Genomic DNA, 12,162 nt, shown 5'->3' on the forward strand with positions numbered 1-12,162 from the left:
TGCCCGGCATGGAGCAGTGCTAGGAGCTGCTGAGAGCAAGAGGTTCCCCCCAAATTTCCAGGTTCCTGCTCCAAACCCCATCTCAGTGCTCTGGGAGCTGGTGCAAGGCCAGGAGAGGTTTGGGGTGGGTGCCTGGATGGCCAGGAGCTCTCTCCAACTGGGAATGCAGAGGCAGGGGGTGAAGGATGCTCCTGAGCTGGGTTTCCTTCCCCAGGAAGATCCCTGGCAGCCCTGGGATGCAGGATGTGGGATGCAGATGCTCCTGAGCCGGGGTGGGTTTCCTTCCTTGGGAAGAGCCCTGGCAGCCCCGGGATGCGGGATGTGGGATGCAGATGCTCCTGAGCTGGGGTGGGTTTCCTTCCTTGGGAAGAGCCCTGGCAGCCCCGGGATGCGGGATGTGGGATGTGGGATGCAGATGCTCCTGAGCCAGGGTGGGTTTCCTTTCTTGGGAAGAGCCCTGGCAGCCCCGGGATGCGGGATGCAGTACTTGGAGGCTGACAGCAAATTGCACCCAGGGCTGTGGAGACCTGCTGAGCCAGCCTGATGGTCTTCATTATAGAGCGAGGGGCTGAGCTCAGGCCCAGGATCAGTGGCCAGAAGGGAAACCTGATTGTTAAACTGAAAATTAAAACCTCCGTGGGGGAAGAAGCAGTTTTTAAGGTCTGTTTTTAGGAAAGGGAAGCGGATGCTGTTAGCAGCCAGTCCTCTGACCGAAGGCAAACACAAGCCAGGAGAAGCCACAAGGCAGAGCTTTGTAGCACCGTGACCCACCTGGCAAAGCCCAGAGCTGCCGGGAGCCTTTGCTGTCCTTTCTGAGCCAGGTGTCTCCTTCTTCAGCCCTTCTGCAACCAACCTCCTTCTCCAATCATGGAGAAAACCGTGGGGCCAAAGAGGGGCTTGATGGGATGAACCTTTTCATAGAATCATAGAATCATAGAATCATAGAATCATAGAATCGTCTAGGTTGGAAAAGACCTTTAAGATCATCCAGTCCAACCATTAACCTACACTACCAAGCCCACCTAAACCAATCAAGGGCAGACTAGACTAAACCATATCCCGAAGTGCCACATCTACCCGTTTTTTTGGGGTTTGAGGTAGGGCTTCCACCTCCAAGCACGAAGGAGCAGGGGGATGTCCAAGCATTCCTTGGGAGGAGACGGGGTTGCACCTCTCAGGGAGGTCCCCACCTCCATGGGGTGGTTTCTGATGCCCCCTCCTCTCCATCCCTTGCAGTCTCCAGACCACAGACTTCCCCCGAGGATCTGAAGGTGCTGATGGGGAACGTCAACCGCCTCAACGAGAGCTTTCGGGACGTGCAGCTGAAGCTGCTGCACCTACCTCTGAAGGGGGACGTGCTGGATCACATCTGGAGGCTCCAGGACCTCCTGCAGAACCACTCGGACTCCTTGTTCCTCATGACGGGGTCACTGCAGAAGCTGGAAGGGCTTCTCTGGAGCCTGAAGACCCAGGCCAGCCAAACTGACAAGGCAGTGTCCAACCTCTGGGACAGCTTGACCCAGCAGAGCGACGCGGCTCAGCAGGAGATGTACAAGCTCTCCGTGGAAGGCAACAGCAGCCGGCTGCTGCTGCAGCACCACGACCACCTCCTGAGCCACCTGGGCAGCAGGGTGGAGAGCCTGAGCGACCAGGTGATGGCCGTGAACGGAGCCATGGACTCCATGAACAGGACCTTCTCCTACGACGTGAACATCCACCATACCCGCATCCAGGACCTGCAGGTGCTGATCAGCAATGCCACTGAAGATGCTCGGCAGATGCGCCTCATCCACATAGCCATGGAGGAGCAGCTGAAGCACGAGCTGGCCATCCTCAACAACGTGACGGAGGACCTGCGGCTGAAGGACTGGGAGCACTCAGTCGCGCTGAAGAACATCTCCGTGATACGGGGTAAGCCGAGTACCTCTTGTAAGCAGCTCCCTTGCTGGTGCATGAACCTGTCGTGAGGAGGGAGGTGTCCTGGGGGCTTTGGGTGGTGGTGGAAATGGTCCCTGTGGCATGGGGATGTCCTGTGGGGATGTCTCAGGTACTCTTTGGTGTATCAAAGCCACCAGGCACCACTGTTTAGGTGTCTGCGGTGTTCAGGTGTGTCCATCACCTTGGACTCTCGGACTCTCCAAATGCTCCTCCATCCATGTTCGGAAGAAAGCTCCCAAGGTTCCCTCAAAGATGCCAGGAAAAAACTCTGCCAGGTCCCTCCTGACCATGAAAGTGAACCAGACCAAGCGCGGCAGAGTCGGTGGGGTTTTTGCCCTGCTCCGTACTGCAGTGATCAAGCAGAAGGCTGCCCAGCAGTACCCTCTGTCATCATCAATCACATAATTAGCTTTACTGTACATCCCCTTTACTCCATTTCTGGCCCCCCCCATCTTTTCCTCCTTTACCACCCTCAGCCCCTCCCAAATCACAGAATCATCGAATCACGGAATGGTTTGGGTGGGAAGGGACCTTTAGAGCCCACCCAGCCCAACCCCCTGCAGTGAGCAGGGACAGCTTCAACCAGAGCAGGGTGCTCAGAGCCCCGTCCAACCTGGCCTGGGATGTTTCGAGGGATGGGGCATCTCCCACCTCTCTGGGCAACCTGTGCCACTGCCTCACCACCCTCGTCATGGTGAAATAAACAGCCCATCCCTGCTAACTCTCGACCATTGACTCTAGTTTTGCAGATCCCCTTTTTTTGGTATTTATATGGTTGCCTGAGTGATCCCCCCCTCAGTCTGCTAAGCATCTACTCCCTTTTTCTTAATTATCTGCAAAGTCCAGCCATTTGTCACACTGTTATCTCATGAGCGTAGCTGTATGGCCAGGGTTAACCATCTGCTTGGACTTTTCTTCCTCTCTGATGTCAGGAATTTCCAGCTGCTTCATATCTTACTGTCCTGCTGCTGTGGGATCACCCACTTCTCTGCATCCCACAGCACTAGATCTCCTAGGTCCAAGGGAACCAGCTCAGGTGGAGATGTCTGCACTGGAAAAACCCATGTCTGCTGTGGTGGACCCCAGTCCGGTGTCCTGATGTGAGTGGGGAGCAGCAAAAGAAGGGTCCCTCTGTGCTGCAGCAAGGGAGAGGTGGCTTTTGCTTCAAGGATCTAGCAAGGCCTGTTGCGACAGAACAAGGAATAATGGATTTAAACTGAAGAAGAATAGATTTAGACTGGATATAAGGAAGAAATTTTTTACACTGAGGGTGGTGAAGCACTGGCACAGGTTGCCCAGAGAGGTGGGAGATGCCCCATCCCTGGCAACATCCCAGGCCAGGTTGGACGGGGCTCTGAGCACCCTGCTCTGGTTGAAGCTGTCCCTGCTCACTGCAGGGGTTGGGCTGGGTGGGCTCTAAAGGTCCCTTCCCACCCAAACCATTCTGTGATTCTATGATCTTAGAGGCTAAAACAGGAGAGGGAGTGAAGGGAGCTGCATTCCTTGGGAGCAGCTTGGCTTCGTGGGATGATGGGGAAGGGAAAGGGTCAGGCTCTTCAGGAACAGGGACAGACGAACAGGCTTCATGATTTATGGTGCAAGAGCAAGGGGGCACCTGATAAAATGGTGGGCAGCAAGCCCAGGAGAAGTTCAGCCCTTTCCCACGTGCCGCCTTTTCACCCAGCTGGAGGTCCTTGCTGCAGGACTTTGTGGAGGCAGAAACCGAAGCGGGTCCGAAAGGAGCTGGACAAATTCACGCAGGGGACATCCATGGCTATTAAATGCCGTGACCTGATCACAGTCCCAGCAAATGAACTGGTCATAGGAGGGGGAAAAACCATGAAGAAACACAGAAGAGCGCAGTGCAAGCTCTTGGGGGGAAAGCAAGAGGTTGGGGGGCAGTTGCTGTCCCACTTCTAGGCTGTTGGTTTGCACCTGCGGAGATGCAACGGGCTGTTGCTCATTTCTGGTGCTTCCAGCTGAAATACCAGACGGGGAAGGAAGGGGCTGACACCAAGGCACTTGCTCCCTCTGGCCGTCTGCTGAGCCAAGAGGGGACAGACGTGGTTTGAACCGCAGCAGCTACATCTCCCCATCCAGGGCAACCACCACCCTTGGGTACCAGCAGCTCATTGGGTTCATTTCCCTGGTCCTTGGGGGACGTTGGCTCCCAATGCCTGGTTTGGGGCTGCTGGGACCACGTTGCACCCACTGCTTTGAGGTTTTTCATAGCTGCTCACCCACACCTGTGCCCTTTCTTTCCCCCACTGCCATGGGGAGGACGTCACCCTCTCTTGGATTAAGCCGCTGAGGAAGGGGACTGTCACGGAGCCCAACACCCATGTGCCATGTTACTCCAATTAACATGAGCAGAAAGGAAAACAAATCCCCTCCCAACGGGCCGGCACCTGATTTATCAGCCGCTGCTCCGACACATTCCTGGCAGCCCCCACCTCCCTCTCTCCCCATCCCTCCTCCCTCCTCGCTTTCTGTCCGCAGCAACGGGTCGTGGATAATTTAGGAGCCTTGTGCCCAGCTGGCTTTACCCTGGCCTCAAATGTCCTTGGATGAATCCACCATGCTCCTTGCTGGATTTGCACCAGCGGAGCCAGTCCTGGGCGATGCAGGGCTGCCTGCTTGGGGGTGCATTTGCCTCCCCCTAAGACCTTAGCTACCCCAGGCTCTGGCTTTTTGAGGCTGATTTGCTGGTGATGGCAGCTTGGGGAGGTCCCCAGGCTCGTCTCCAGCAGCCGACCATGCCAAGCAGCTCGCGTGGCTTGGAGAGGGCTTGGCCTTGCAGCGCAGAGGGGCTCTGGGTCTTAAATAACGGTGTCACCAGGAGGGAGGATGCCCGGGATCGTCCACCGCCCGCCCGGAGCCGCTTGCACAACTCGCTGGGTGGGATGTCCTGGCTCGCAGCAGGTCTGGCAGGGTGATTGCAGCGGTCCCATCTGGCCGTCAGATCTGTGCACGTCATGAAAGTCCTCATCCCAATGGTTTTGGAGTTTGTTTTTTTTTTCCCTCTGCTGATGCAGCGAGCAGCCCAGCCCTGTGCAGGCAGGCAAGTGAAGCAAGGGTGCATCTGGGCTGGGGTTTTCTTTCTTGAGTGCAAACCTCAAACACTGTGGGGTGGGGACCAGCTTGGCACGGTGTCTGCAGTGCTGCTCGGCCCCTCCCAACCACCTCTCCCAGTACTCCTCCATCCTCCACTCCAGCTGTTCCCTGTGTCCCATCCCACCAGCTGTCCCTGGGGATGGGACCATCTCTGCTCATGGAGCTGCCTGGATGTAGCCGAGAGGAGATGTTCTGGTGGCTGATGGACCACAGGGCTCCCTACTGTGGGAATAGCTCCGAAGGATGAGTGCCAAAACTTAGGAGCCAGCAAACAGGTTCAGCCCAATGATCTGCGCATCCCCAAGTCCCATCTCTAACTGCAGGCATTAGGGTAAGGGAGTAAGGGACAACATGTGTCTTCCCTGGCTGTGTTCTCCCAGCCTCCAGCTCTTACGGAGCAGATGAGATTGTCTGTTTCCCATGGTCATCCTCCATGAAACTTAATTCCCTTCTTAGCCTGTCCATGCCCCAATGTCCTGTGGGATGTTTTTCTGAGATGGTAGAAAAGGTGAGATGATGAGATGAGATTGAGATGAGATGAGATGAGATGAGATGAGATGAGATGAGATGAGATGAGATGAGATGAGATGATGAGATGAGATGGTGGCAGAGGACTGGGGGGGCTGCACTGTGGCAGCTGATTTTAAGGATGAAGGGCAGCTCCAGCCCCCATCCCACCGAGAGGTGCCCTGAGCAGGCAGCTCCCATGTCCCTTCCAGGGTTAACAGAACTGAGGTGGGGCCCTAGTATGGGTTATTTCCCAGTGTGCCCATAAAAACAGAGCAGATGGAAGTTGTCGGAGCTGCCCCCGCACAGAGGACCTCAGCCGAGCCGTGCTGGAGCCGGCGTGGGGGAAACAAGACATTCCGTGTCAGCAGCGGTTTTGCTCCAGTGCCATTGGTGTGGGACCCCTTCCCTTCGGAGAGGTTGCTTGGGGCAAAGTCAGGGTGACGAAATGGGAGCCCTTTCCTCGGTGGCTCCCACCGCAGAAGTTTCCAGGGTTGCTTTTAGTTTTTCTCGTGCTGGGAAAGCATCTGTTTTGTTTAAGCAAGTGGTTTTCAGCAGCCCAACCTTTGCTGTGCTGGGGTGCAGCAGGGGAGGGAAGAACTTGACCTGAACCCAGGAGCATGGCTGGGTCATGCAGAGTTTTCACAGCTCATCCTGGGACACTTGGGGCCTTCAGGCAGGAGATAGGCTGGTAGAAAAACCCCTTTGCCTTGACACTCTCGCTGCTACCCATCAAACTCACCACCACCTCTATAAAGCCATGGATCTCTGGCAGGCGCGGCTTTCTGTAATGCCCTGTAGGCTGAAATTAATGGTATCAACATATTTTAATTCTTTACTTCCACATTCTCCATTAGTTCTTTATTTCTGAAGGGTCTGGGTGATACCGGGCAGCCTTAACATACCCCCATTATTGCACTTTAACAAACTGGCGTGACTTGACCTCCCTCTTGCTCTTTTGGGGCACTGAAAATCATTGGCTGTACTTAACACTGTCTATTTATGCAGTCAGGTGCTTCCTATTGCTTGTTTATTTGCCCATCGATTCAGTTTTTCAAACCCCAGCAGGCAAGTAAGCGGATCTAAGGACATGTAGTTTTACAATGAGGGTGGTGAGGCAGTGGCACAGGTTGCCCAGAGAGGTGGGAGATGCCCCATCCCTGGCAACATCCCAGGCCAGGTTGGACGGGGCTCTGAGCACCCTGCTCTGGTTGAAGCTGTCCCTGCTTGTGGCAGGGGGTTGGACTGGATGGCCTTTGAAGGTCCCTTCTCACCCAAACCATTCTGTGATTCTATGATTTAACGGCTGTTGTGTAACGCCCTCCTTTAATGCTATGGGCATGAAAACTAGTTCCCCAGCCATCCCAGCACCTTCGTACAGCGCACACCTTGCCTGGCTCCCGCCCCACGTCCCCCTGTGCAGCAGCTCCTCAATGTCGCTGGACCTTCTGCATCGTGAAGAATCCTGCCTCTCCTACCCAGGGCCAGGCAGCGTCTCTGCTGTGCATGGTTCCTCTTGGTTCCCCCCCCAAAATGCCTCCTCATTGTGCTCAGCTCTCCCGGGTGTCCATTGTTCTTTGCACCCTTTTGTTTTGCCAACAGGAGACGTGTCCCCAGGGTCTCGGGTCCATCCCCATGTTCTCTCAGTGCCCAGAGATGTGCATCATCTAGGGAAGAGGAAACCCAGGGCAAGCTAATGCAGTATCTCCCCGTAGTGCTCTCCCAGCCCCTGACCATCTCCAGCTCGGCCATTTCCTGAGCTTGCTGCGGTTCATCTGCTCAGGAACCCGCTAATTTCTGCATAATATTTGCAGATCCTAATTACTCATTCATTAGGTTTGCTAAAAATCCCCTGTCTTCCTTTCCTGATCCTTTTGCATTACCACGTCGCCTGTAGCCCTGGCTGGTTGGTTGCTTTCCACACAACTGTGAGATGATGGCTTTTGGGGTTTCTAAGCAAACAGTGTTTAACAGTTTCCAATTATCACCCTGGCTTGGTAGGACAAAGACCAAATGACCCCTCCAGGCATCTCTCTGCCCTCTTTTCTATCATCCCATGAGTCATTTTTTTTCTGTTCACATTCTTTCTTCCAATTGACTTAGCTCATAATTGTTTTCAGCTTTGTGGACTTGGCCCTTTGCAGGCTGTGGAATATAACTCTATTACTGGGTTGGACTTTCTGCTTGCTCATGAGAGTTTACACTGAAAAGCAATCACCGATGGCTAGTTCCTGATGAGATCAGTGATGCAAATCCCTTCCTAAAGGTTCATCTCAATATTTCCAAAATGCTTTTTGGTTTTTTGTTTGTTTGGTTTTTTTTTTCTTAACATTATTTCATTGGAGATGTCATGACTTTGGGTCAAAAGGCAATTCCAGGAGGTTGGAATTTCCCATCAAGTCACACTCAAGTGGAAGCACAGGAGCTGCAAGGTGAAGTTTTCTGGCATGCGAGACAGGTTGAGGAGGTCCTGTTTGGCCTTTAAAATCCTCAGGTGATGGAGAAGGCTGCTGGCAAGCTCCCTCACTGTCACTTTGCTCCTGTCTGCAGGGGTCTGTGTTTATTAGAGGTCCCTGGACACCTGATAGGCAATAGCAGCCGGTGAAGGGTGGGTGGGTGCATGCAGTCATGCATCTGCTGCATGGCTGGAAAGCTGGGGCGCGATGGCTGCACTCCAATACCTGTTGTGTTTCAGGGCCGCCAGGACCCAAAGGAGACCAAGGCAATGAAGGGATGGAAGGTGAACCTGGTCTTCCCGGCCTGCCTGGGCTGCGAGGTAAGGAACGACATGCCCAGGGTGCCCGTAACCCTGCAAGCCTTCACCCAAAGTCCATAGAGTCAACGCGATGACTCCTGGTGACTTCCCAACCTGTCCCTTGGGACCTCGCTGGCTAAGCACAAGTCTTGAAGAACAACAGGATTGACCTGCTGCCCCATCTCCTGCCAGACTGCCAGTCTTTAGGGGCGAAAAGTCTCTCTCGTCTCCCAGCTGGCCCTGGGGCAGTGAGAGCTGCGAGGGTCCATCACCTGCAGGTTGATGCCCCTTTGACACAGCCACCCAGCTCAGGTTTGTGCAGGAGCTGGCCACCACCCTGTGCTCACAAAAACCAAACCCTTGCAAGGTGCCAGGGCTGGCCCCGCTGCCTGCACCCCCCCGGCAGCACACAGGGACCTGGCACGGGGCCCCTCCAGCCCGGCGGAGGGGACTCGGCCACTGCCTGCAGCTCTGAGGCTTTTCATAGGACACTTTTTTCAATGTCAAGAATGCCAATTTTTTTCGCCTTCTTAATTCCAACCATTGTTTCGAAATTCAATTAAACAAACAACAGAAGAGGACCCCCCCAACCCCAAGAAACAGGACTTGGCTTGAGCCTGTTTCTAATTTTAAGCCAAACTTAGAAATACTGGCTTTGCATCCAAGAGCCGGGGATGGCACGCGGGTGATGGAGGATCCCCTTTGGTGAGGATTTGCTGGCCCCAAGAGGCTCTTTCCTATTGAGGCGACAGGATCTGTCCTGCCTGGGGCGTCGACCTCCTTCTCCATCCCAGAAGACGTCCAGCCCTGGCTTCACCTTGGCTGCTGAAGACATGACCCACGTAGGACTACCAGTGTCAGAGTCAGGTTCAGCGCCCCGGCCCCGTGCATCTGAGCTACCGGTACTGGGCTGGGCTTAAAACCTCATATTTTGGTACCCTGTTTCCCCCCGCTCCCCGGCGGGCGGCAGGACCAGCCAAGTTAGGCAGAGCCAGCCTGGAAACCCAATCGCTCTCTGAAAGCCCTTCTCAGCGCTGGCTGCCTGTGCTTATTTCACCGACGGCTATATTTTTTTGCGTTGACAGATTCATGGCTGTTTTTCTTGGGTGTAACAAGCATCAGAAATATATCGTCTGGTTTCTTTCCTCTTTTCTTTTCTTTTTTTTTTTTTTTTTAAAAACAGAAAAACAAAACAATCTCTGGAGCGTCCACCTTTGGGAAGAGTTGCTGAAAGCGCTGCTATTTTTAGGTCTTTCTCTGTCTCGCTTTCTCTGGTGCTTTTCTGGATGTGGTCACAGCACCAGCCCTTTGGATATGAGGAGGTCAGGTTCAGGTGCAGCCAGGTGTTGTAAAGCATCCCCTTTTGCACAGCGAATCTACCATCCTGCCCCTGCCCCAGCTCCTCTACCCAAATAGGAAGCCGGGTCCTGACACGCTGCAGCATCCCCCCTGGGAGGGAGGCGAGGTGTTGGCCAGATGCAGCAGGGAAAGAATTAAGCCCCAGACCATGTCCACTGGAGCTGGTGCCCAAATTCCTCCTGGCAGCTTTTTTCCCCTCTTAAACCAGAGGAAAATACTGACTAAGTTTGGAAAAGCTCCGCCCAGGAGGGGCGGAAGGCGCAGTGCCAAGGGAATCCAGGGCTCCCTCTGCATGGACAGGGGAGACCAGCAGCATCGTGCCGGGCAGGCAGCTGAGCTCGGGTGCTGGAGGAGCTCTATCTGAAGAGCTTCTCCCCCAGGAGCTTCGGATCTGACCCAGACTCGGGCTCAGGCTGAGTCCGTGCTGGGTTGATCCGGTGGGAACACCCCCGGATCCCACCAGAGCCCATCACTGGCACAGGGGCCCCTCCCTCCACCTCCCCTTGCTGGCCCACATGGATGGAGGTCACCTCTGGGGCTTGGATGTGTCCCCTACAAAAGGAGCCCAAGCTCCCAGACTAAAGCCCGCATTTCCCACCTCCCAGAGGTCAGGGGGTGCTCAGATAAGGGGTTTTAATCCAACCCCTTCTCCAATAAATAGTAAACCCACCTGGTCAGCGTGCATGGATGGCAAGGGACCTGCGGCTCATGCTGGGCACCTCATATCTCCTTGGGGTCTCTGCTCCACCCCGGCTCCTGGCTCTTCCTCCTTGGTCTCCAGCTTTGGAGCTCAGTTACCTTAATCTGAGCCTTAAGATGCTCAGAGCTGCATTAGCACCAACCCATCTCTGGGTTAAATCTCTCCTGTATCCAGAGGCAGGTGAAGAAAGAGAAGATGGGCTGGACTCTCAGGCATCTCCTGATGGTCCCAGACTTCTGGCAAAGAACCAGAGACCACCTGGCGCGTCTGCTGGCAAGCAGGACACGTGTGCGTGCATATGTGTGTGTGCACGTCTGGTTTGTGTAGGTCTCTGCTGCAACAGTGTCATTTTGCCTCTTTATCCTCGCTCCAGGGCTACCCGGGGAGAGAGGACCACCAGGACCACGTGGCTTGAAAGGGGACCAAGGAGACCTTGGCCCTCCAGGTCCAGTGGGGATGCGGGGATTCAAAGGTAAGGACCAGCCTCTGCGCACGCTCCCGGGTGGGTCGTGGGGTCTGGTTGGGCTTGTTGGGCGTCAAACTGGCTCTGGAGACCACGGGCACGAGGAGCACTGGTCATGGGTGTGAGAGTGGTGGGTGCCCTGGCTTGGGACCCACCTGGAGCTCCTGGCGGGGAGAGGAGATCTTGCTGAGCTGGGAGCGTGCACATGAAAAACCTCTGCACCGAGACCTTTCCACCACGGCACAGCGGTGGAGAGAGTCCAGGGGTTGGACGGAGAAGGGCAAAACAGTTGGGTCTGCGATGCGCCCGCCACGCAGTGGGGCTCAGCGCAGGCAGGCAGCACTCACTGGAGCCCCGTGAGAACCTGCCAGGCTGCCCTCCCATGCTTGGCTCCAGCAGAGTTTTCGGAATAGCCTTGTGTTTGTTTTCTGGTGACCTTTTCTGGCTCGCTGTGGTTTTGCAGAGCCTCACCACACCCTGGCTAAGAGCAGGGAAAAGCTGTGGGTGTAGGAAGTGGCCACGCACCTATTTAGCAGGACAGATCTGTCCCAGGAGACCTTTTAAAAGAAATTCCATGCTGCAACCTCAAATAGGATGGATAATCCCAAAACGTGCTCTTTCTGCCTCAAAATGCCTTGCAGGCAAGGAGAGGCAGGAAGAGCCCAGCCCAAGGAAGCAGCACCTCCCTGGGCAGAGTCGAAGGGGGCCAAAGCAGTGCAGTCCCCTCATCTCATGCTTGTGGGTGATGTTGACATGGGACGTGGCCATGCTGGCCACCAGGACCTGGGGCCATGGCCACAGACCAGTGTCCCCATCTGGAAAATGCCCGGAGCCCTGCAGGCAGCGCTCCGGGCACGGGGTGTTGATGTGTGATTTATTTTACAAGCTCTTGCTTTCATGCAGTGAGCTCCTTGGGTGAATTGCATGTGTGAAAGCTGAAGGAAAACTTTCTCTTTAAGTGTCCTCTCTCTCCTCTGTCTGCAAACTTGGCATCAAGCTGGAGAGCTGGCCAGAATTGGTGTCCAGTTTTCCTGTACATCCTCCAAAGTGCTGGTCATCGCCAGGGGCAGGGGTTAGGGTGAGACCTCCGTGTCATGTCTGGTGGCCCATCCTTCATGTGCGGTAGCCACAGTGGTGGCCATCTCTTGTACCTTGCATGCCACCAGAAAGCCCCTTGTAGTCTAGGGGCAGGAGCACAGCTTCCATCTCTTCTCCATACCGCTTTGTGGTGTCTTTAGGAGAAGGACCTTTAGGTGAAACACTGGCACAGGTTGCCCAGAGAGGTGGGAGATGCCCCATCCCTGGCAACATCCCAGGCCAGGTTGG

General features: G+C 55.0%; 1 protein-coding gene across 4 annotated transcripts in view; it reads left to right on the top strand.

Annotated features, from left to right (window-relative positions):
* Positions 1-12,162, top strand: part of SCARA5 (scavenger receptor class A member 5) — a 41,588-nt gene that overhangs the window by 13,646 nt on the left and 15,780 nt on the right. For all 4 annotated transcript variants that reach the window (XM_075708068.1, XM_075708069.1, XM_075708070.1 and 1 more), the window contains exons 3-5: positions 1,237-1,911; positions 8,255-8,335; positions 10,747-10,845. In XM_075708068.1, coding sequence (XP_075564183.1) covers positions 1,237-1,911; positions 8,255-8,335; positions 10,747-10,845 — 855 coding nt within the window. The remainder of the gene's footprint in view (positions 1-1,236; positions 1,912-8,254; positions 8,336-10,746; positions 10,846-12,162) is intronic.

Source organism: Pelecanus crispus, chromosome 3 (genome assembly GCF_030463565.1).
Source record: "Pelecanus crispus isolate bPelCri1 chromosome 3, bPelCri1.pri, whole genome shotgun sequence".
Classification (NCBI taxonomy): Eukaryota; Metazoa; Chordata; class Aves; order Pelecaniformes; family Pelecanidae; genus Pelecanus; species Pelecanus crispus.